The sequence below is a fragment of the Carassius carassius genome, chromosome 15 (genome assembly GCF_963082965.1).
Source record: "Carassius carassius chromosome 15, fCarCar2.1, whole genome shotgun sequence".
NCBI classification, from domain to species: Eukaryota; Metazoa; Chordata; class Actinopteri; order Cypriniformes; family Cyprinidae; genus Carassius; species Carassius carassius.
In genome coordinates this window covers 31,490,730-31,515,714 of record NC_081769.1, presented here as the reverse complement: position 1 = coordinate 31,515,714, position 24,985 = coordinate 31,490,730, and the positions used below count along the sequence as shown (strand labels likewise).

Genomic DNA, 24,985 nt, shown 5'->3' with positions numbered 1-24,985 from the left:
AAAAAAGCATCCCAGAAAAAAGGGCACTTTCTCTCCAGGAATAAAAAGGGCAGGTGCTCAAGCCCCCTTTCATGTCTATGTGTGCACGTGCCTGAAGCCAATCAAGGCCTGCAGCAAACTACATGCAAGTAGTGAAATCAATTATTCCTGACTGCACATTGATCAGTTTAAATATCTGAGGGTCATGTTTATACGTTCATCTTGAGAATAGAGTAATGATGTATATTTTTCATCTCCTTTTGCTTATTTATGTAGATGGAAAAGCGATAGGGTTATTTTTTGTTGCAGAATATTTCAAATTTTATCGGTTAAATATATATATATTTTTTATCAATATTCGGTATGTAATTTTACGCAGTTGGAAGAAGATTTTTATCCAAAGCGTTTGACTAAAGTGCATTCACAGGTATACCTTTTATGAGCACGTCTATCACACAAAACAGACTATTTATACATATATTTACTGTATATTCACTCGCTCATTGTTGTGACGACTCCGCTTTAAACCTCAAATTCGTTTAGTAACACAACACCGCCCTCTGCCAACCGCACAGCGCGCTTTCATTGGACTCCACTACAGCCACGTCCTGTCAATCACCAGATAAGCCCCTCCAACCGCCTGCCTCCCCATGCGGCCGCTTCCTGTCAATCACCAACTAAGCACCGCCCACCGCCAAATTTTGACTGTAAACATCCCGCCGAGAGCGCGCGCCATCTTTGTCGGATTCAATGAGAGGAAACGGTTGCTAACTTCTCTCGCAGAAGGGGAGAGAATAAACCATCCGTAATCAACACGGATAACATATTTTGAATGGTACGTTCTGTAAAATGTGTGTTGTTGCAGATAAATGAGCTCGTGAAACAGAATATATTAGCGGGAGGGTGAAATTTGACGCTTGCGTTCCGTACATGCTGTTGCTCATCAACAGTTGGCTAATGCTAATTGCTAACGATAGCTTTAAAATCATTTGGCTTTACAGGAATTATAAAAATAATAAGTATTATAGGTTTCTAACTTTTATTCGTTATTTGTGAACGAGAAAAATACACTCTGTGATGTATGGCTTAGAAGTGATAGATTTCGGGTTTAAGTACGTTAACGTTAGCGCAACCTGCTAATCTGCAATTTAGCCAAGCGCTTGTGGGAAATTAACTAAACTGTTTTGCATGTTTATTAAATGCATTTTTCTGTATTTTGCGTGTATTCAACTTTTTAAAGTTTTGCATTGGAATGCTAAATGCATAAGTTTAATTTGATAATACGGCGTTTTGTGGTGTGCAATTGTGTTTTCCTCGCTTTTAATGTTTGTGTAAAGGCGGGCAATGCTTATAAATGCTGTTAATGTAATATATCTGACTATTGACTCAGATTAAGCGTACTATTTTTATGCAGATCTTAACCTGTATTTTTGGTGTCTTGTGTAAGATTAGATTTTTGCCTGTTTGTGCAATTCATTGGCTGGCTATTGATTAATTTGCATTAGAAATTATGCATTCTATGTTTATCGTTTAACCTATTCTGTATCTCAAAACCTAGCGAGTTGCCTGTGATGCTTAAAATGCTTCCTATGTAGGCATGTTCCAGTGCATAGTTTGAGACATCACTATACGCTAAAGTTTTGAATGAATACTCTTTTGTCTCCTACCAGGTGTAGCAGAGATCTCAGAGCTTTGACCAGACACCAGGGCAATGTTTTACGCCCACTTCGTCCTCAGTAAACGTGGGCCGCTGGCCAAGATCTGGCTGGCGGCCCATTGGGACAAAAAGCTGACCAAAGCACACGTCTTTGAATGCAACCTTGAGAGCAGCGTGGAAAGCATTATTTCACCAAAGGTGAGCCTGCAACGCTGCTTCATCTTTACTGTTGAATGGTATGTTCATGAAGATGTTAATTCTGTTTTGTTAATGTTAAAACAGGTGAAAATGGCTCTGCGTACATCTGGCCATCTTCTCTTGGGTGTGGTGAGGATCTACCACAGAAAAGCCAAATATCTTCTGGCTGATTGTAATGAAGCATTTATCAAGATCAAAATGGCTTTTCGTCCAGGTAGTGAATCTAAACATACATTTTAGTGAAATCTAAAGATTTCAAAGTCACCTGGGTTTGACTGTCTGTATTTACTAGAATGCATTGTGTATTTTAGGTGTCGTTGATCTGCCAGAAGACAACCGCGAGGCTGCATACAACGCCATCACCTTACCAGAGGAGTTCCACGATTTTGACCAGCCCCTTCCTGATTTGGAGTAAGAAACACTTGTTGGCTTTTATCTTAAACAATATGTTTGATGTACATTAAGACAAAGACTATATAGGATATACAGTGAGTTTATTTAGAATTTATGATTTATAAATCCTCTATTTCAGTGATATAGATGTAGCACAGCAGTTCACCCTGAACCAGAGTCGTGTTGAAGAGATCACCATGAGGGAGGAAGTAGGGAACATCAGCCTGATGGCCGACAATGACTTTGGTAAAAAAAAAACACTTTTTATTTTTATCAGTGTTTCCCAAAAGGTCTGAAATGTTCTTTTGTTGGATGATTTTTTGAGTGATTCTGTTGAACTATAAATTATATTAAAATGATGACAACTATTCATAGTTCTATTAAAATCTTATCACAATAAAGTTTTTTAAATTCAAACCATTGCTTTCGGCCAGAATGTGGGTCCCCTATCCAAAACATTGCTTTTTTCAGTGAAAATGTTGCTTTGTTTGAGTTGGTAGAGAAATATGCAAGAAATATATCAAGCATCATTTTCAAGTGAAAAAACAAACATGTTGGTGGATTTTGAGGTGGATTTTCTGTGATTTCACGAGGAACATAAATACAAATTGAAAAACCTGTGAAATCAAAGGGGAAATGCGTAACTGTCAACATTTAAGTCCCAAAATATGTGAGAAGTGCGCATAGTCATTCTTTTGCTTTTCGCCAGCAATATACCCATTTCCCTGGTAACTGCAGGAAACAAAGCAGCACCTGATTTTGCAACTTGCAGTGCTCATATTTAATCAATTAAACCATAGCCTTTTGAAGTCTAAGCGATATCTCAATTTGTATGTATATTTGTTTTTTTCACTGGAGCACTGCCTGAGTCTTCTCCTTCCATCCCATTTCTACCAGTGATCCTTTCCTTCCCGTTATACTCCTCACTGTTGTAGGTTGCCAAGTTGAGGGGACAACTAGGTTGAAATTTGTATGTGTCGATTGTGTGAGAAGGATGCGTTTCATACAAGATCTGGCAACTGGGCAACCTTGGAATTTGTTGACGTGATTATTCATATAATGAGGTTTTTTGTATGTCACAATTGTAAACCTAAAATGTGAACCTTTAAAGCAGGGTCTAAAAATATATATGGTCTTTGTATAAAATGTATAGTATACATTTAACTAAAGGATCCTGCAAGCACTTTAATTTTTTCCTCCTAGACTCGTACTGCACTAAAAGTATAACGTACCGTATCGCCAGATTCTTGCCAATACACTGCTGTAATTTGACCCCTTACCATCCAGCAATAATTCTGGCTCCCACAGATTGGTTATGTTCCCATGTGAAACATGGATAAGTCCTGCCACTTTAATAAGTTACTCACATGTTACTTAATTCTGGTAATGTCATATCAGGTGACTTCGGCATGGATGATCGTGAGATGATGAGGGAGGAGAATGCTTTTGAGGTGGACATCATCCATGGATCCTCTGCCGCCACCCTGCTTCTGGAAGCTGAGCCTGGTCCTGCTCACCTCCCTGACAAATCCACCAACCTTGACTATGACGACTTTGGGGATAACAACCTGGAAAACACTGATGGTGGAATTCTGAGTGAGTTCCGATTTGATTTGACCTGTATATTGTTCATATGATGATGTGATGATAAACCTGGTGTCTGCTCACTTTTAGTGGATAAGATTCTGAGCAATGAGGATGGTGGTGGTATATTTGATGATCCTCCAGCTATCACTGACAGTGTGATGATGCCTCAAGACCGTGGCGATGATGACGACGACTTTGATGCTTTTTCACGTAAGTAAATCCAACAAATTCTAAGTTGTTACTTTAACTGGAAATGTGGAAAATAAATTAAACATTTTTATTACTGAAATTTTCCCTGCCATGTCAAGTTTTTACAGAAATGTAAAAAACTAAAATAACTTGTATTCATGTTATTTCCTAAATAAAAAATTCGAATTTTTTGAAAACATTTGATATTGACTTGTGTGAAGCGGTTTAACCAAATAAAACATTAAATATTTCATGACATCTTCAATACATGACATAATCCTAAAATTTCAAAAACATTTTTCTAGGTAGTAAACTATTTGGTTAAACTTGGTATAGGATTAGTGTTTGGTTTAGGGTTAGTTGCATGTAATTATTCATTATGTACTGCTATAACTATCAAACAATTTCTTTTTTGGTGTTTTACTATTGAATCTATTTTATAATTAAAAACCCTGATGCACAATCATGAGGATATAAAGTAAGGTTCTTTTCTGTAATAACATTTTCTGATGAACTTTTGAGCTAGAAATAAGCCTATATGAATTGCATTTTTAAACAAATCTGAACAGAATTAGTGTCAACTAACATGTCTGCATCATTTCAGCCGCTGCCGGTCCTGACAGTCCAGACTCTGGACCAGTGGAGCCTCTTCCCAACACCACAGACCAGACAGAACAGACCACTCTGGTGCCCAATGAAGATGAAGCCTTCGCTCTTGAGCCTATTGACATTACTGGTAAAACTGTAAACAATAAATGAATGATTAAAATGAAAAAATGAACAATATATTTACATTGAATTGATTGATAGGATGCATGTCAGTCTCGTAGCTTGTTTCGGTGAACTATTTTAAGAATATTATGTCTTAAATATAGATTAGTTAAACACTTGTGGTGTGTCCTCAGTGAAAGAAACCAAGGCTAAGAGAAAGAGGAAGCTCATTGTCGACAGTCTGAAGGAGTTGGACAGTAAGACTATCCGCGCTCAGTTGAGCGACTACTCCGATATCGTCACCACGCTGGATTTGGCTCCTCCTACTAAGAAGCTGATGATGTGGAAGGAGACTGGAGGTGTGGAGAAGCTGTTCTCATTGCCTGCTCAGCCTCTCTGGAACGGCCGACTGCTGAAGGTGATGCTTGATCTTACGTCACTGACATCACTGTTTAAGCTCAGGGCTGAAATAACGGGAAATGTGTGTGTTGTAGATGTTTACTCGCTGCCTGACTCCAGTGGTGCCTGATGAGCTGAGGAAGAGGAGGAAGGGAGGAGAGGCTGACAGCCTGGAGGACTTCCTGAAGGAGCTGGAGAACCCAGAAGTGCCCAGAGAGGAGGTGCTGGGTCACAGGAGTGAAGTGATTGGTAAGCTCTTGACTTACTGTTGAGTAGCTACAGAAGCACTACTACTGCAGCTTAACACACAAGTTTTCAAACTGGTGTCCACAGGGACCACAAGTGAGTAATGGGGGGGGGCTCTCCAGAGAAGTTGGTGTAAAAAAAAAAAAAAAAGTGTAAAAATGTTGAAACAAATAAAGAAAATAAGTAAAACTGAATAAAATAAATATTTAAATAAATACTTCAAATGTATTTGAATAAATAGATCTAATAGTACAGCACTATAGTCAATAGAAAACATAGTACAATACAAAATAAATTCCAAAGTGTGGAAGTGTTTTCAAACTGTAAAAATAAAGATGAGAAAATTATAAAATAATAATAATAACAATGAATTGAAATATGTAAATAAAATAAAATCTCAAATGCATCTGATAGTACAGTAATATGTGGAGTAAAAAAACATAAAATTTATTTTCTGCAATATAAATTGGTTCTTGGTTGTTTCAGTATTTTTTATTTATATATATATATATTTGTCATTTTTATACATTTTGAATTGTATTATTTTAATTGTCCATATAGAATTTATTAATGTTTTAGTATTTCAACTTAAGTGAAACAAAAATAACTAGCTACAAAAAAAATTCATCTACAGGTAATGTAAAATTGTATTTTAAGTAACGAAAACTTAAGTGTTTTTCATGGTTATAGTTAATGAGAATAACCCCAGTCTTTATAAATGTAAAAATATAGTTGCCTTTTAAGTTTTAGATTGGGGATCTCTTAAATGGGGAAGATCATAATTGGGGGTCCATGGCTAAAAGATCAAAAACACTGGTTTAACACAGTTGTGTCAGTCATTTGAAGCCTCAGGTGAAAGTCTCTTACTTGTGCCCTACAGATCAGACCATCATGGAGGAGCCCAGTCTGCTGCAGGCTTCTTCTATGGAGGGCAGCAGAACCGCTCTGGATGAATCCATGATGCCACCTCCCTCTCGCCAGCGTGAAGTCAAGCGCAAGACACTCGAGAAAGAGGCTGCTTTGCCTGTAAGTCAACCAGATAATCATGCTGCCTAATAAAGGTTTTGGAACAAAGCCTAACAGTGTACAATTGTTATTCCAGCAAATGGGAGTGTTGGATCAGACGCTTCAGCCTGTGGATCAGTCAGTCCTTTCCCAACAGCTCGACATGCCCCAGGTGGATCTTCCTCCTGAGGACAGCACCGACCTCTCAAGACTGGTACCAGAGCTGGATCTGTTAGATGACAAGAACAAAGAGAAAGACAAGGAAGACAGCGATGAAGAGGTGAGATGTTTGTGATTTACAGGTGGAAGAAAATCTCCCATTTTGACTTTGCCATTACTATGGAAGACCATTCCCACAATTCCAAGAAATTCCAAGAAAAAAAAAGTCTGGATTGTGAGAGAAAAAATACCCTTTTTTTGTTAGAAATCTTTTTTTCAGAGAATGTCAGAAACTTGAGTGACTAACTCAATTGCAAATAAATATTTACTACATAAATATGAAACTATGAACTCACAATTTGATATTTTTCTTAGAATTGCGAGTTTGTCGAAGTTGAGAAAAATTTCCAAATTCCAAAAGTTGTCTTTCAACAAAACAAAACATAATTCTGACTTCACGTTTCACAATTCTGAGTTTATTTCGCAATTCTGAGGGAGATAAAATGCTAGGAAAAGTAGAATTGAGTATCTTTATTTAGAATTGTGAATGTGAAGTCAAAATTCTTTTACATTTTTTTAATAATCCCATTGGGTAATCAAGCTTCCATATGTTACTGATAATTATTCGCTGTGTTTTAATAAACAGGGCGAGGAAGGACAAGGAGACCAGGACCAAGAGGAGCGACGGTGGAACAAGAGAACTCAGCAGATGCTTCACGGTCTTCAGGTTTGTATTTGGACCAAATGTTCACCATAAAGACGTTTGAAACGGGTTTCCTCACCTTTTTCTGTGTTTTGACAGCGCGTTATGGCTAAAACCGGAGCCCAGTCCATCAGCCTGCTCGAGCTGTGCAGAAACAACAACAAGAAACAGGCTGCGGCCAAGTTTTACAGCTTCCTGGTGCTGAAGAAACAGCAGGCCATCGAGCTGACGCAGACCGAGCCGTACAGCGACATCATCGCCACGCAAGGACCACGGTTCCATATTGTATAGATGCATACTCTCCATTTCTTTTTTGTTTTTAGTAGTTGTATTTAACAGTTTTGTTTTGCTACTGTTGCTTTTTGTACCAGTTTTTGTCCTTTGGGGCCAATTTTAAAGGTTTTGAGTCAAATCCTATAGATCATGAAGACACTTTACTTACATAGGTGTTATTTAGTAGTACATGTTGGAACTCCATATTGTCAAAACCATTGGGATTTTTCAGTTTCACTACTTTTTTTTTTTTTTTTTCTTCTATTGTTCTATTGTTATTTTCCTTCATAAGCTTTACCCCATTAAGTTTTACATTTGTAGTAGAGTTAGTTATGTGTACATTTTAACTTTTTAATAATGTCACGATTGAGAGACCGGTTTATTTTTGGAGACCCAAGTGGATTTAATGACACAATAGTTCAGTGTTTTGTATCTCTCTTTTAATGGCAATTATGATTATTAAAGGTTTGTTAAACTCCTACATACAATTGGAATTTTTATGCACTTGTGATTAAATTTTGATATTGATTAGAAAAAATGTTTCCTATGTTCCTCTCATTTAACATCGCTTTTAAGTATTTTTTTCTGAATTGGATCTATAGTATGCTTCGCCCTTTTTTTGACCAAACATTATATATATATATATATATATAATATATATATATATATTTTTATATATTTGTGGTTAATACATTTATCTAAAAGTGCCACAGCAGAAAATGACTAATTTAACTTATTATTTTTAATAACATTTCAACAATAACTTCATTAGGTCTCTGTATTTACACGTTAAAAAGTAAATAAATAAAAATAAAATTGAAACATTAAAATTCGAACATTGTGAAAAAGTACATTGTGTTGCCAATTAACTTACAGTGTGAGCAACTACATTATTATGTGATTAATATCACAATGCACAATCGGTCATTCTAAATTTTCTAAATAGCGACTCTTATTTTGCCAATGCAACAGTCTTCACACAGGAAGTGGTTGAATCGTTTCGGAAAACCCTCTTTTGACGTGCTTTAGGCCTTTTCGCTCTTCATCTGTCAATGGCCAGCCGCAAAGAATCAGCTGCTTCAGGTTCCAGTCCGCTGGACTCCCCGGTGAAACAGATCCAGATCGATGGGCTGGTGAGTGATTGTGTTGAAGCGTGAAGCGGCTGTTTGTCAGAGACTCGTGGGTGTGTGGGTGTGTGTGTGTTGTCGGAAGCGCGTGCATTAGAAATACTGGATATTTGTTTTTTGTTTTTTTTTGTGAACATGTAACATGGTAATACAAGTGGCCCTTATGTATAAACGTCACGCGTGCGTACGCAATTTTCCACGCACATATCGGGATTTATAAAAAGTAAACTAACGTTAGGCGTAAATATGTGAGCATCGTACGGAAGCTAGGCCATGCGTGCGCACTCTGGAGTGAGCGAAATAAGGAAGCAAACGGAATGGTTTTAAAGTTTGTTCACAAGTGTACAGCAGCCGAATGATAACCGTGCTCTTCCCAATATCATGACAAACCAGTGGTGGACGAAATACACAAATCAAGTACTGGAGTAAAAGTACAGATCCGTATATTAAAATATTATTCCAGTAAAAGTACCCAGTTTAAAATTTTTTTTTTAATGTACTTAAGTCAAAAGTACTGACAGATGAATTTTTTATTTAGCAGTTTTATATTGGCTACTTTTATCATATATATATATATATATATATATATATATATATATATATATATATATATATATATATATATATATATAATACCATGTTCTGAACATAACATCCTTTACTTTTCCCTCAGATGTAAATCTGTCTAGGTGGTTGAATAAACATATTTGGACTTTATTATTTTTTTTTAATTACCTCAATTTAGCATTAACTAGACAGTTATCATCAGCTAACATTATTTACTTATTTTCAGCATGGTTATGAATAAACATTTATATGATCCAGATACATCTCATTTTACACTTCATGCATGTGGACTGAATATTAAACAAGTGAGTAATGATAACATATGTGTACCATGATGCTGATTTGTAGAGAGGCTCAGTAGATTTGCACCTAACAAGCCTAAACAAACAGTGAATGAGAGTAAGATCAACTGAGCCTGTGTGATTACTTGCGTCTGTCCTTCGGCCAGAGTCAGATATATTTGTGAAAATAGGTTGTCATGTCCAAGGAAAGCAAAATCTTTATCATATAGCATCAATGCGTTGCTGGTCAGCTGAGCCTTCTAAAGTGGTGCTCAAAGTTAAAATAATTTAAACAGTGTGTTAAATTTACGAATGAACTGGCGTATTTAAACGTGTAGATGAATGACAGTCCCTTACGATCTTATTGCCATGGACTGTTATTTTGTCATGCTCTTCTGTTTACTTCACTCCCTGTTTCAACGCTCTTTGGTTTCCATTTCATTGTTTTCTGAATATGACTTCGTTAGTTATATCGTAAAACATACACACGCAGATGGCGATAATACCGCATACCGTGCTATTGAGCCACTCGAAAGGACCATAAGGGAAATTCCCTCCCCGCAACACCCCTAGTCTTTACTGTCACTTAACTGTCACAATGTAATGCATCTTTGCTGAATAAAAGCCTTTGTCTCATTGACCCCAAACATTTAAATGGTAGTGTACTCTAGTTTTATATCGTAATACATGCAAATTTGTATTTATCAATTTATTTTTATTGTAGTACAATTGTAGTGTAACGGTATTTTATGAAGGACCTATTTTTAAGGGATGGTTCACTCAAAAATTCTGTTGTTCCAAACCTGTATGAATTCCTATATTCTGCTGAACATAAAAGATGCTTTGCAGCATTAACCAGCCAGTTTCTGTTTCCCTTTATATTTTCCATAGTATTCGTAGAGTTTCTTTTCATATTGCAGTCAGTGGCTTCCATCAACTGTTTGGTTAACAACACTCTGCAAAATATTGGAAATGAATATGGTCCAAGACCATCACCAGCAAAGTACTTCATTTATTGATTTCTGGCTCGCTTTGTCCTTCTGGCTGAAATGTATGAATATGAATAGCTCAAGTGTTCTTGTGCACCGTTAATAACTTCTGAATGTTAATGCAAGAGTTTAAGAGCTAGCTAAAGCGAACATTTGTCAGAATTGCTGTTCTTTTCTTTAAGTCTAAAACTTTTTCAGCGTGGAAAAGTTGCATATTGCACTTTGACATCATGGCTGTTTTCTCATTTGTTTTTTTTCTGTAGGGCTGCAACTGCTGCCCTCGTTTTCCACTCCACTTTAGGTGCCGTACATTATTTTCCTGGAATTGTTTTTCGAAATCATTAACCTGCGCTACCTTAAATGCACCAGTGATTCCCGTCAGATAAATGCTGCAGTTTGAGCACACAGTTTGCAGTTTGGCATTTGGTCTAAACCCTCCAACCATCATCAGCGTAATGCATGTGGACGGTCTGCTGTTTATCGCCTGGTGTGCAGTAGATCTGAAGTGTTTGCTTAATTAAAGAGCTTGTCTGAGTTTGAGGTTGATGCAGTGCTGAAAAGTCGTGCACTGCATTATATATCACTGCCAAAAGAGGGCGAAGTTGTCTCAAGGAAAAACACGTCCTATTATTATCTGGTGCATTACTGCATTTTGGACGTAGATTGACCTTGATAGGACAGTTCCTTGCATCTCTCCATTATTTTCGTCCATCCTACGTTTAAATACCTGTCATAGTAGTTTCTTCTGTGAGCACAAAAGGAGATATTAGGTATTAGGTGCTTTTATATATGAGAGGTCTGGATGATTTACATCAGGCTCACTCAAAAAGCTGCATATTTAATTTTTTTTACTTTGTTTCAGATCTTCCTAAAACATAAAATGGCTTTGTAAGAGCTGAAATGCATGATCATGTATTTCTCTCAACTGTAGTTCTCAAATCTCATTTGCACTTGTTAAATTAAAAACAGTGACTTCAGATGCATTATTGACTCCCTGTGCTATTGGTCCTCGCTTGTCACATGATTCTTTGAAGTTTAAAAACTGCCATTGAGATTTGCTGAGGCAGATGAGATCATCTGTAAGCAATATCAGTGAATTTAAGAATTGTGGTCATTGTTATTTTATTTCTCGAATCGTAAACATTTCACATTATCAAAATAATAAAAAAAATTTATACATAAATTAAATCATATATATTTAATTTTGTAATTAGATTAAGAAATCGTTTCATTTTAGTTTAAATGAAATATTTTTTCTTTAGTTAAAATAAACAAGAAAAATTATTAGTATTTGGTTGATGTTATTTGTATAGTATTTTTATCATTTTTTAATTAAATGTCATTAACATTTCACATTATCTAAGCCATTTCTCTTATTTAAAGTGAACTATTAGGCCTCATTTCTAGCTTTTGAGTGCAGCTTTTCCCTCCAGCATGATAAATCTGAAGTACGAGCTCATTTGTAAGCGTGGCGTGAAACTGTTCAATTATGATATTGTCAAAGGCTGTTCATTTTGAGAGGCGTTTCTGCGTGCGGTTGTTGGAGATCTTGTTTCGTCATTGTTTTATGAAGATGGATCATAGGCCTCGTCGTAGCAGAACGACAGTCGTCAGGCTATGGCTGCGCGTCCTTGCTCAGTTAACTGACAGGGACAGACGTTAACGCCAGCGTGATCCGTGGGGAATGTGTTAACGCGTTTACCTGATTGCCTCGAGCTTGTGGATTGCATCACCCTTCAGCTGAGGCAAGTTTGAAAGCATGAAAGCCCATACTCGCAATGTGCCGCAGAGAGAATGCTAGTCATTGCAAAACGAAAGCGTCTATCAAAAATAGAACTGGCAAGCGTGCAATTCTCCCGAGTTCAGGGGGGATCATTAGATGGAGTGTTGAGGCTGTGTTGTGCTGCTTTGATGGGGCTGTGTAGTCTGCGCCGCCGCCGCTGGAACGCATGCCGCATGCTCTCATTAAGTATTCTGTTACTGTCACCCAGCTGATGGAGAAGGAGAACAGGGGGGTGTGGAGCAACACTTTGAATCTGTGGTATTCAGCCCCCTGAGTTCCCTCGCCCCCTCTGGTCCACGCTGATGGCTCGTCTGACAGATGGAGTCAAAGACTATAGAATACCCAAGACGTGTCACTCGTATAGTTTTGAACAAGTGTGGCGCAATAGTCCTCAAAAGTGAAGCCATCGCCTTTCGATCGTCCCCAGGTGGCTGGTCCCAGTATAGGTCATAAACCCCGCCCTCTCCATGTAATCTAATTAGATGCGAGACACACTAAATAATACAATGTCATTTTAAGTATTTTGTTTTCAAACATGGTTTGTCATTTGATGTCAATTTTATCATGTTGATGTAAGTTAGTGTCGTCATTTTTTAAATTAGTTTGGTTTTAGCTAGTTATGTGATGCGGAGTGTGACGTCATGATTGACAGCCTTTTTCGGGATCTTCAGGAAGAGATTGGAGTTGTATTTACTAGGGCCTAGTCCACACGGACACGGGTATTTTTATAACCGGAGTTTTTCCTCCTGCGTTTAAAAAAAAAATCCCGTCCACATGAAAACGCCAAAACATGCTATCAAAGCGCTGTTAAGAGCATGCCACACCAGCAGGCGGCGATATAACCCAAATTGTAAAGTCACCTTGGCCAATCAGAAGCAGTCAGCAGCGCACAATCTGACGTCAAACACAGCAGATAACAGCGCACACTCTGACGTCGCAAGGCAAAAACCCCGGTTATACTGTCCACACGACAACACTGCAACCGGCGTTTCTGAAAATGCTCACCCTGGCCGTAGTTTTCAAAAATGTTCGGTTTCGGTGCCCTGAAACTGCGTTTTCGTGTGGACGAAAGGCCGAACCGCGTAAAAAAAGTCACGGTTATAAAAATACCCGTGTCCGTGTGGACAGGGCCTAGGGGTGCACGATATATATCTACCAATGATTAATGCGCATCTAGTCAGTACGTCAGGTGCGGGATTTCAAATAGAGCAGCTGTTACTACACAGACTCATTGTTAACTGACAAACTGTGCAAATCCACGTTCATTATCAGCTTGGATTTGCGCAGCTAGTCAGTTAACAACGGCTGCGTGTAATAACAGCTGCTCTATTTGAAATTACGCATCTGATGATATTTACAGCTGATTAGATAACCAGCTTTACTGACTAGATGCGCATTAATCATCGGCCGATGTCGTGCACCACTTGTATTTACCTTATTTTAACACCAGTCTCTTATATGAAAAATCAGTAGAAAAAAAATTGACCAGTCAGGGTAATTTAAAAAAGGGTCTGTGGCATGTGTCTGTGATTGACTCTGTGGGAGTGTGGACGTGACGTGACTCCACTTCACTCTCTACAGCGCAGGGTCTGGTCCCAAATCAGCGCAATATGGCTGCGTCCTATTGGGACAATGGTGACTTCACTTATCTTCAATGGAAGTGAATTGAAGTTGCGTCGTCCATCTTTTTTTTTTACAATCTATAGCCCCTTTCACACTGAGATTCCGGATAATACACAGGTAATATGTCCCGGCAATTAGATTTGAGTCTGTATGGCATTGGTACTGGCTTTTGTTCACACAGAGCTCGTTCCGGGGCTGAACCCGGCTATGTTTCAGGGGAAGTCAGAGGTGGATCTGAGCTGTTTGTGGCATGGATGTTGCTCTCTGATGGTTGTTATATGATGCTTTTGCATAAAGCAGAGGAGAGCTTTTATAATATGTCAAAATATAAATACTAGCTCCACCTCAAATGACTTTCCTTTCAGCTAAGGTCATCAGGGGGGCACAGACTAATGGTTAATTTTAACTAATAGCTGTTTTGCCTTTGTTATAGGCTTCATTTAGAAAAAGGAAAACCCACTTTTTCCGTTAATATTAACAGATTTTTTTTTATGTGACATACATAGCTTATAGTGACAATAGATTAATATGTAGTTAATATTTAATTTATAAATATCTTAAGTAGGTTAAAATCATTAATTAATTAAATTGCAGTGAAAATTCTATATTTAAACAAGTTAGAGATATTCAGAAATTTGCTTTTAAATTTTTTATTTGTAATATGTATATTTTTAATTTATTTAAATGAAATTTTAATGGAAATTGTATGTTAAAATAATTAATACATTCACATAATACATCCGAGATATTTAGGAACTTTTTCTAAACCATTTTCTGTAATAGAACAGTTCATTTTAAAGGCAGTATTTTTTTTTTATTAATGTTTAATTTTATTAACTTTTTATTAAAAATAACAATCATTTTTATGCAAATTAAATAGTTAAATATATAAATTAGAGATATTTGGGAACTTTAGTATAACTTGGTGGTAATTTAGAATGTAGTAATTTTTGTAATTTAAATTGTTTTTTTTTTTTGTAAAAAAAAAAAATAGTCATTAATTAATCATTGCAAAAAGATACACATCATTCTCTCTTGTAAAATGTAAATGAGTGTAAATGTCAACGTCATGTGTCTAAACCTCAGTAGTCTGTCACGCAGAAAATAAGCATCTTGTTGCATCAATATAGAATTTAGACTTTTATCCCTAAATATATTTTATTTTTAACTCAAATGTCTAGTGATATGAAGCTGTTTTTGTACTGCTTCCAAACTTAATTTAATGGAAAATAAAGAAAAAGATCTTTTGATTTGTGTCCAAGTTGCATAAAAAAGAAAATGAGGTGGATGCATTTAATTAGATTTAAATTATAATTTAATTTACATTATTATATACTATACTAATATATATATATATATATATATATATATATATATAATATATATATATATATATGGTTTTGGTACAGCAGGGAGAAAAACAAAAACATAAAATAGCTTTTTTTCATAAATAAATGACCTTATTTTAACGAAAATGCAATTTATGAATAAAAAGCAGTTTTATGTTTTGTTTTTTATAAATACTTTTTGTTACGGATAAAAACCTGAGCTTATGTTCTAAACTATAGGGATAGACCCCTTTTTACATTACTATAAGGTTACAATTAACAACAAAGCCCAAACGTACATTTTATTTCTATTTATTTTTAAATAACAAATCACTCAACTTAAAAAATATATGCAAAAATGTAAATTAAACGTAATGCAGTTCGAATGAATTTCTATTTGTTGTTGAAATATATTTATTTACAAAGTGGCTGTCATAACTTGTTTCATAAGATAAAAAAAAAACATGTTAAAAGAAAAACATTAAAGACATCCCTAACAGGTAAAATAAAAGTCTCAAATCACTTTGAATTTGAATATTTTTCATTTTGAAATTAATTCATGTCTGTTCTTAACCCTAAACTGAAAAAAAAATGCCGCATTGACAACAAAGATTGGTGTCGAATTGCAAGAAACAAACACCACTACAACATTTAACATCTGTTAGGAGTGGAGCGTTCTAAAACAGCATGTTTGGTCGTTTAATCAGCCATTAATTGCTTGGAATCAAATAAGCGATGATTCAAACCCTAAGATTGGAACAACGGGAAATTGGATGCTGCTGTTTCCTGTTCTTTTATGCGTTACAACTGTTCAGACAATTAGTGGCATTCGTATTCCCCCACATCTCGCAATCGTATTGAGCGTTTCACCGTGCTTCTGTTTTTGTAGTCGTCTTACCGCTGGCTTTGTGTTGTTTTGCCGCGGCGGTGCCGATTGTATTGCCCAACCAAGCACAGCTCAGTTCATTTGAGGAAGCAGGTGTGTTACTTCCCTAATGAATGATTTAGGGGAACGGGCTTTTTCACAATTCTTCCAGCACGACGCCTCGGCTCGAAATGATCAGATTGGCAGGACTCAGCTCAGAGAGTATTGACTTTACCCCTTTTATTTTCCCGCTGACCTTAAAGCCTGTTACAAACCCTCAAAGAGGCAACAATAAGCTTGGGAAAGCAACATATAGAGCCTGTAGCTCATGTGGAAATGAGGTGCAATGGACACCCACCATATGTCTGACCACCATCTGTGTGGTGTTTTTAAAGCCAGACAAAGGTTGTAACTTTGTTTACAGGGAGTCCATCTATAATTAATTCAACTCGCCACCGTGAAATGCTTCATATATCTTTACAGCTGGGATGTGGGAGCGCTGTCAGGTCATTTGGGCTTGACATGTTACTCGCACCCAGAGAATTTTGTGCAATATTGCCTCTAGCACACTGTTTTATGAGTGTTGTGGTAAATGATGGCAGATTTGTTCAATGTGGCTCCAGGCTACAGGAGAGGAGCAATGGGAATCGTAAGGTGTTTAATGATTCTGATTCCACTTAATGATTTCGGTGCCTTTGCTATTCCTTTAATGACTCTTAATGCAAAAAAATTATTGATCTAAACTATATTACTCCTTGTTACACCACCCTCTGGAATGCTCTTTTCTGATTGGTCAGTTGCAGTGTTTGGAGTCATATTTTTGTGTAATGGCCGCTAAGCTGCTCGGCATGGTTGGTGTATTTTGTTATTGATCACTGTAAATTATCTTTATTATATATATATATATATATATATATATATATATATATATATACATATGACACTATACCATTCAAACACTTGTGGTCAGGTTCTTAATGTTTTTAAATCTTCATTTATAATTTTTTAAGTGAAAGTGTATTTTTCTCCTGTGATGTGCAGCTGAATTTTCAGCATCATTACTCAGATCTTCCTTGTCACATGATCCTTCAGAAATCTTTCTAATATGCTGATTTGCTGATCAAGAAACATTTATTATTTTCTGTAAAAAATTCAGGATTCTGTTGAAATGGAAATCTTTTGTGACATCAGAAATGACTTCACTGTCACTTTTGAACAATTAAGTGAATTTTTTATTACGGTAATCTTTTTTTAATCTCTTTAAAAAAAATCTAAATCTAAATTGATATATAAAAAAACTTTTTGAAAATATCAAACCTTTTATAAATATAATTTTATGTAATTTAATGATAATTTTATGTTAAACCTTCTATAGCTATAATATTTGATATTTAAGTTATTTTAAATGATTGTATATTTTGAGGTTCTCATTTTTGTGGTCATCTATACTAAGCAAAGTTTGCTCATGTATATTAATTACATCACATGACATTTACGCAGCATGCATAACTTGCTGACTGACAGAATGATGTGAAGCGTGTGCCAATCAGCTTTAGAATGAACAAATCCTACAGTTGTAAAGGTTTTGGCTCATAAATATTTAATGAGCTACCTGATTGGACACTTCCTCTATGGAAGCATATGTAGACATATTCCTCAAGCTTCTGAAGTGATTTCTGCATGAGCCAGTTAATATTTACACACTAAACCTTTCTAAAATGTAATGTTAAATGACACATACAGATTAGTTTTTGCATTAGAAAAATGAACATAACTGAAGCGTTTTTAAAAGCATCATTTTCACTTTCAAATGCGAGTGCTTGATTCCAGTCGGTTGGTATTTAAGCAGGTCTACTGTCAACTTTGGTGAAACAATATAAGCATTCGAGAACCATTAATGGAACCTAATGTCATAAAACCATGTGTCCTAGTATATAGCCTACATTTTTTAAAATGGCACTTACAGCAGTGATTTGAGGTTGGAATTGGTTTGGCCCACTCTTATCTGCTAAAGTAACAGTAAATGTATGACTTCCACCTCGTCCATATGCTCTAAATGCATCTCCCGCCTCGACACTCTGTATGAAATTACAGATGTTCTGATGCACTTTAGTTCCCCATCAGATATTGGCGCTATGAAATGCTGTGTCCCTTCTGAGAAAAACGAATGTATCCCATCAGGCCTTGGCCAGAGTGAACTGGTTCTCTCAATGGGGTTGAAGAAGAGTTCTTGCTTCTGTAGGACTTAGGAAAAGAAAAAACCCCAGTGCATTGGTATTCAGATAGGCTGTGCAGACGGCGTAATTAGACAGTGAGTGTATTTGTTTTTCCATTAACCCCAGGTCTTTCTCCATCTTTTTCTGCTCTGAGTGGTCGCAAAGTACCATGTTAGGATGGAGGAACAATCTTCCATTTAGCTCTCCAACTTGCATTTTAAAGCGACATGCCCAGCTCTGCACATTCATGGCTGTTTTGAGCGCAGACAGATTAATATTTTCCCTCTCTGCCAATCTTGAAATCGAAGCTTACACATTAATATTCTCATGAGAGCCGTCTAAAGCAACTTGAGAAGACATAAGCCTGGAATTAACATCTTTCTTAGGTCGTCCGATAACCAGTGGTCAGCTGAAATGGATTCGTGTTTACTGCATCTTAATTACACAGAAATATGAGCAGAACGTCTGAATATTATTGTTCTCCGATGTATTTTTTATGTAGAAACATGCCTGATTGGGGTCAGGAAATTCAGAGCATTTGAAAGGAATAGAAATTTGCTGAAAATGTACTCAACCTAAAGCATTCCCAGAGGAGGAGAGGAGTTTGTTTCTTCATGGGATTGGGAACAGATTTGTGGAAATTGCTCAGCAGTAGTGTTCTCAAAAGACCCGGTACTTCGGTACCAAGTCGGTACTAAAAAATTGAAATGTGACGGTACCAGGTTTCTTTAAGTACCGGTAGTACCGAGGTCCCGTTCAAACCCGGTTCAGCGCTATGATTTCCGCGAAGCAGAAAACGAGGACGGAATCTCAAAATCCAGTCATGAAAATGAAACTTACATTTTAATATGGACAGTCACGGAATTTGTCAAAGTTAGCCGCAAATGTGAATTATGAATCCGTGTTCTGCGCGTCTCTGTGTGAATTAATGAATGACAGAGACGTTCGGGTTTGTTTACTACATAGACTGAAGCGCATGACGCTTGCATTAATTTCAGCATCTGAGCTTCAGAGTTCTCTCTCCATCAAGCGATCTTTTCAGTTTCTCACACATGCAAAAGAGAGAGAGAGCGAGAGTCTTACCACGCTAAATCGACACTCTATATGTAAACTATTCTTTATTGTCTTTTCCTGTAATGGAGTTCATTTAGAATTATTCATATTCATTTTTGAACAAGCAGGTTTCTCCGGTAGTGGGCGGAGCTAATGCGCAAATGGCAATTTCATTGGCTAGCGCTGATTTAGTACCGTCCCTGTTTTGATTTCAGCAAATCAGATTGACCGAACGCAGACAACGTGATTAATATTCATGAACCCAGCAGCTCATCAATTCATAGTGCATTGGATATACATTAGTATGATAGTAGAATTAGTAGTAGTATTATCTTTTAATAATAATTAATATGATCTATTACTATTTTTTTTTTACAGAAACCCTCAATGACCAAAAATAAGTCTTAAGTTCAGTTAAAATGACAAATATGCATTCATTAGGGCCTAAAATTTAATTTTTACATAAAGGCATTGTGCTAGAAATATTACTATTATTTAGTAAAATGTATGTGATACTGCTACTACTGTTGAAAAAATTTACAAAACTTTATTTTTTAAAGAAATAAATCACAATATTTCTTCCATGTTTTAATTTTAATAGAAAATCCCCTTTATTTACCAGAAATAAAATGTGTTTAAATTTCATAAATTAAAAGACAAATTAAATTTGGGTGAAACTTGTTTACTGTTTTTCATAATTATATAACTTGTAGAAAAACTTTAAACACAATTGTATATAAGTTTAAAAAATGACATTGGTTTTATTTTTAGTGCTTAAAAGTTTTTTTTTTTTTAATTAGCATATTTTTGTGTTTTGCTTTGGTACCGAAATTGGTACCGAGAACCGTGGATTTTCACTGGTATCGGTACCGAATACTGAAATTTTGGTACCGTGACAACACTACTCAGCAATGAATGGGTGCCGTCAGAATGAGAGTCCATGATTAAAAACATAACAATAGTTCACAGGTATTCCACACCAGTCCGGAAAATCAGTTATTATATTATGTGATGAAAAGCTACATGTTTGTAGTAAACTAATCCATCGAGAAATCTTTAATGATTAAAGATCAAATTAAAACTATTGCTTCTGACAAAAAAAATAAATTAAAAAAAACTCTATTATCCATAATTAGTTTTCTCTAAAAAAGTTGTCTCATCTGAATTAGGAGAGAAATCTGCACAGAATTATCAACTTCGGCAGCACTTACATACAGCTTACTTAATAGCTTTATTCTTATCTTTATTCTGGAAGCTTTTACGGGCGTTTAATATATAATTTTACTGATTTATATGCCATTTTATTCCTAAAAACATGGTGAAAATGTATGCCATTATCCATTCTCTGGATAATGACAGTGTTTTTCAATTTATGGAGTGACCAAAATCTCCTCTGTACAAACCTTTAACTCCAATGTCAACAAGAATTTTGAACCTGGTTTTATCCTATGTTCAGATTGTTCCAAATGTATGCAAATTAAAGCATATTTAATAAGATGATGCCTCTTGCATATTTATACATTTTAGAAAACTTGTCATATAAAACAATTGTCTCAGTTAAACTTTTACCCTATTCACCTGTGGTGTCTTGCATTAAGATCTAGAAAATGTGTGTGTGTGTGTGTGTTTTTTTTTTTTGTTGAAAAAAAACACACACCAGTTCACACAAGTGTGTGTGTGTGCACATGAAATTGTGTACCTGGTTACACCTTGCAAATCTTCATCCAATAAACCCATATAAATGTTATTTCTGCCTGCTGTCGCTCCTGCAAAGGCGACACAAAGACACTTTAAATGCCTTTAGGGGGAGAAATTGCATCATATATTATTCAATTTGCTTCGGCAGGCCCAAATTTGGTTTGGCAAGAAATGTTTCCTCTTAGGTTCCTGATCAGGCTGTGTGTTTGTGCGTCTGCAGGTGGTGTTGAAGATCATTAAGCACTACCAGGAGGAGGGCCAGGGTAGTGAGGTGGTTCAGGGTGTTCTGCTTGGACTGGTGGTTGAAGACCGTCTGGAGATCACAAACTGCTTCCCCTTCCCCCAGCACACCGAAGATGATGTCGAGTTCGATGAAGGTGAGGTGCACGCAATCTCCAGAGCTCCATTCTCTGGTCGGTTAATCATTGATGATTGCGCTTGGCGCTCTGGGAAGTGGCGAGAGAGGGATTATTTGGATTTCAGGGCGAGAGAACTGTGAAAAGGGGAATTGCTTTTCGCTTGTATTTATTATTTTTTTTATAGCATAATCACGATTCGTTTTTGATGAATAGAGTTTACATTAAAATACCTGCTTTATGTGGGGCGACTGTATTTTATGTCTCCACACATCCGAAACAAGCTGCGAGCAGTGTTCCTGAATGAATTAATTGCTGTTTTATACATCATTAAATCAAGACAGTGACTAAACGGTCAACTTTGGTCCTCTTAGCAGCATGAAAAACAAAACTCTTCATATTTGGAAGACATTACATGGAAAGCAAGCAGTGCAGCAATGCAATAACACTCTCATTGTAATCACTAAAGCTGTCACTGCAAATTTACAGTTTAACGCAGCTCTATGATTCCCACCAACACTCCCACTGCAATAAATGAAGCTGTCTAAACCACTTTTTTTTTTTTAACTGGGAGCTCCAAGGGTTATTTGAGGTTCTGTGGTGTAATATATAATATGTACAGTCGTGGCCAAAAATTTTGAGAATTACATAAATTCTGGAAATTGGAAAAGTTGCTGCTTAAGTTTTAATAATAGCAATTTGCATATACTCCAGAATGTTATGAAGAGTGATAAGATGAATTGCATAGTCCTTCTTGGCCATGAAAATGAACTTAATCCCCAAAAAAGCATTTCATTGCTGTCATTAAAGGACCTGCTGAGATCATTTCAGTAATCGTCTTGTTAACTCAGGTGAGAATGTTGACGAGCACAAGGTTGGAGATCATTATGTCAGGCTGATTGGGTTAGAATGGCAGACTTGACAAGTAAAAAGGAGGGTGATGCTTGAAATCATAGACTGCGTTTACATGCAGCCAATAACCCGTTCAAAACCGGGATATTAGCAATAACCCGGTCGCGCACGGCCATGTAAACACCTGCAAAAACCCGGATTTGCTCATATCCCGGTTTTTAAAAACCTGGGGTACCCCTTTTCTAACCCGAATATTTGGTCTTGTAAACGCGTTTCGGCATATCCCCATCAAAATGTGTGTTCTGCGCATGTTCTAGTCGCAAGGAATCTTGGTCTTTTGAGTAGAGACGGCGCATAAAAAAACCTGTGTGCAGTATAGAGGCACAGTAGTGTCAAGTGCTGCTGGTGGATCAGTACCAGCGCCAAAGCGCAAACAAAGACTATCGCTATCTGCCCCAAACTATTCATTATCCGCCTGCTGCTGCTGTTGTTCTTGTTGTCTTTGGATACAGAAAGAAGAATCGGAAATGACGCATATTGCGTCTTGTTGTCCGTACGTCCAGACGCTAACCGTGCGTCGCCGTTTACATCGGGATTGGCGACTGATTACACATTCATGCATACAGGAGTAACTCTCTCTGCTCACGCATGTAAACGGGTTATCCCGAATGTTTCAGAAACTCGAATAGTGACCTTAACCCGACCATAACCCGAATTTTAACTGCATGTAAACGTAGTCATTGTTCTTCCATTGTTAACCATGGTGACCTGCAAAGAAACGCGTGCAGCCACCATTCCGTTGCATAAAAAGGGCTTCACAGGCAAGGATATTGTGGCTACTAAGATTGCACCTAAATCAACAATTTATAGGATCATCAAGAACTTTAAGGAAAGAGGTTCAATTCTTGTAAAGAAGGCTTCAGAGCGTCCAAGAAAGTCCAGCAAGCGCCAGGATGGTCTCCTAAAGAGGATTCAGCTGCGGGATCGGAGTGCCACCAGTGCAGAGCTTGCTCAGGAATGGCAGCAGGCAGGTGTGAGCGCATCTGCACGCACAGTGAGGCCAAGACTTCTGGAAGATGTCCAAGACATCAGGGACAGATTGATCTTCTGCAGAAAGTATAGTGAATGGACTGCTGAGGACTGGGGCAAAGTCATATTCTCCGATGAAGCCCCTTTCCGATTGTTTGGGGCATCTGGAAAAAGGCTTGTCCGGAGAAGAAAAGGTGAGCGCTACCATCAGTCCTGTGTCATGCCAACAGTAAAGCATCCTGACACCATTCATGTGTGGGGTTGCTTCTCATCCAAGGGAGTGGGCTCACTCACAATTCTGCCCAAAAACACAGCCATGAATAAAGAATGGTACCAAAACACCCTCCAACAGCAACTTCTTCCAACAATCCAACAACAGTTTGGTGAAGAACATGATGGAGCACCGTGCCATAAGGCAAAAGTGATAACTAAGTGGCTCGGGGACCAGAATGTTGAAATTTTGGGTCCATGGCCTGGAAACTCCCCAGATCTTAATCCGATTGAGAACTTGTTGTCAATCCTCAAGAGGCGGGTGGACAAACAAAAACCCACTAATTCTGACAAACTCCAAGAAGTGATTATGAAAGAATGGGTTGCTATCAGTCAGGATTTGGCCCAGAAGTTGATTGAGAGCATGCCCAGTCGAATTGCAGAGGTCCTGAAAAAGAAGGGCCAACACTGCAAATACTGACTCTTTGCATAAATGTCATGTAATTGTCGATAAAAGCCTTTGAAACGTATGAAGTGCTTGTAATTATATTTCAGTACATAACAGAAACAACTGAAACAAAGATCTAAAAGCAGTTTAGCAGCAAACTTTTTGAAAAAGAATATTTATGTAATTCTCAAAAGTTTTGGCCACGACTGTAGATAACTTCTCCTGTAATCCATCCGTATAGCACTGACTTGGTAGTATTTTTAAGAGAAAAAACAAAATGACAGACAGGGCAAAATTAAGTCAGTTAGAGGTTATAAATTTCGGTTTTGATTCTTTTTCGATTAATCGTCCAGCCCTATTACATGCTACTTTGTATTTGGCACAACATATAGTAAATCAAAATAATGCCAATCATTTTGTATGTTGTCATTTTTGCATACTGGCTAATTTAAACACCTCTGCATTTAAACAGTTTATTAATTCACTTAATAGTCTTGATTGTTTTAATTGATTGTGCATCTCTCTAAGGGAGGGTTATACTGCAGTTATTTCCAGCTCGACTTGCCCTTATTGCCGTTTTCCCTCTCCAGCTGTAGCATTGCATCGTTCTCTCCATGGTAGGAAGTGTTTATTAGTTTTCTGCACTGGTCTGGTTCAGCGGTGGTTGTAATTATCTCCTGGACCTTTATCGGCTTGGCGTTAGGCGTCATGAAGAGGTCAACCCCCATCCTTGGCACTTTGACTGAGTGAACGACCTTGTTGTTAGAGGCTGCTTGTTAGTGGTGTTGAACCGTTTGGCTGGGCAGAGCACTAACAAGCTGCAAGTCCAGATGCAGCAGGACCAGAGACCAAACCGGTGATGGTGTCCAAGGACGGCTGCTCAGAGACTCTGCTTTATCTCTGCAGCCAACGTAAGAAATATCTCCCTAATGCTGCCGTGGCTTGAATCAATACAGCAATGTCTGTTATGTGGATACAGAGATACACTTGCCGTGATAAGAGCAGGCCTGAACTCAGGTACTGTACATCTGCTCATATATTTACCACAGGGATGCACTCTG

General features: G+C 37.2%; 2 protein-coding genes across 2 annotated transcripts in view; both read left to right on the top strand.

Moving 5' to 3' along the window:
• The first annotated feature begins 657 nt into the window (after positions 1 to 657).
• Positions 658 to 8,037, top strand: LOC132158891 (double-strand-break repair protein rad21 homolog A). The gene is made up of 14 exons (XM_059568505.1): positions 658 to 814; positions 1,650 to 1,834; positions 1,919 to 2,048; positions 2,146 to 2,245; positions 2,367 to 2,473; positions 3,626 to 3,823; positions 3,902 to 4,024; positions 4,608 to 4,739; positions 4,909 to 5,132; positions 5,209 to 5,362; positions 6,240 to 6,385; positions 6,462 to 6,644; positions 7,170 to 7,250; positions 7,326 to 8,037. Exons 2-14 carry the CDS (start codon positions 1,691 to 1,693, stop codon positions 7,515 to 7,517), a joined length of 1,914 nt encoding a protein of 637 aa, XP_059424488.1. The 5' UTR covers positions 658 to 814; positions 1,650 to 1,690; the 3' UTR covers positions 7,518 to 8,037.
• Positions 8,038 to 8,499: 462 nt separating this feature from the next.
• The window catches only part of LOC132158890 (eukaryotic translation initiation factor 3 subunit H-A), a 67,615-nt gene continuing 51,129 nt past the window's right edge, over positions 8,500 to 24,985 (top strand). Inside the window, exons 1-2 of the mRNA XM_059568504.1 lie at positions 8,500 to 8,632; positions 21,250 to 21,406. Of these exons, the coding sequence (XP_059424487.1) occupies positions 8,552 to 8,632; positions 21,250 to 21,406 (238 nt within the window). The 5' untranslated portion in view covers positions 8,500 to 8,551. The remainder of the gene's footprint in view (positions 8,633 to 21,249; positions 21,407 to 24,985) is intronic.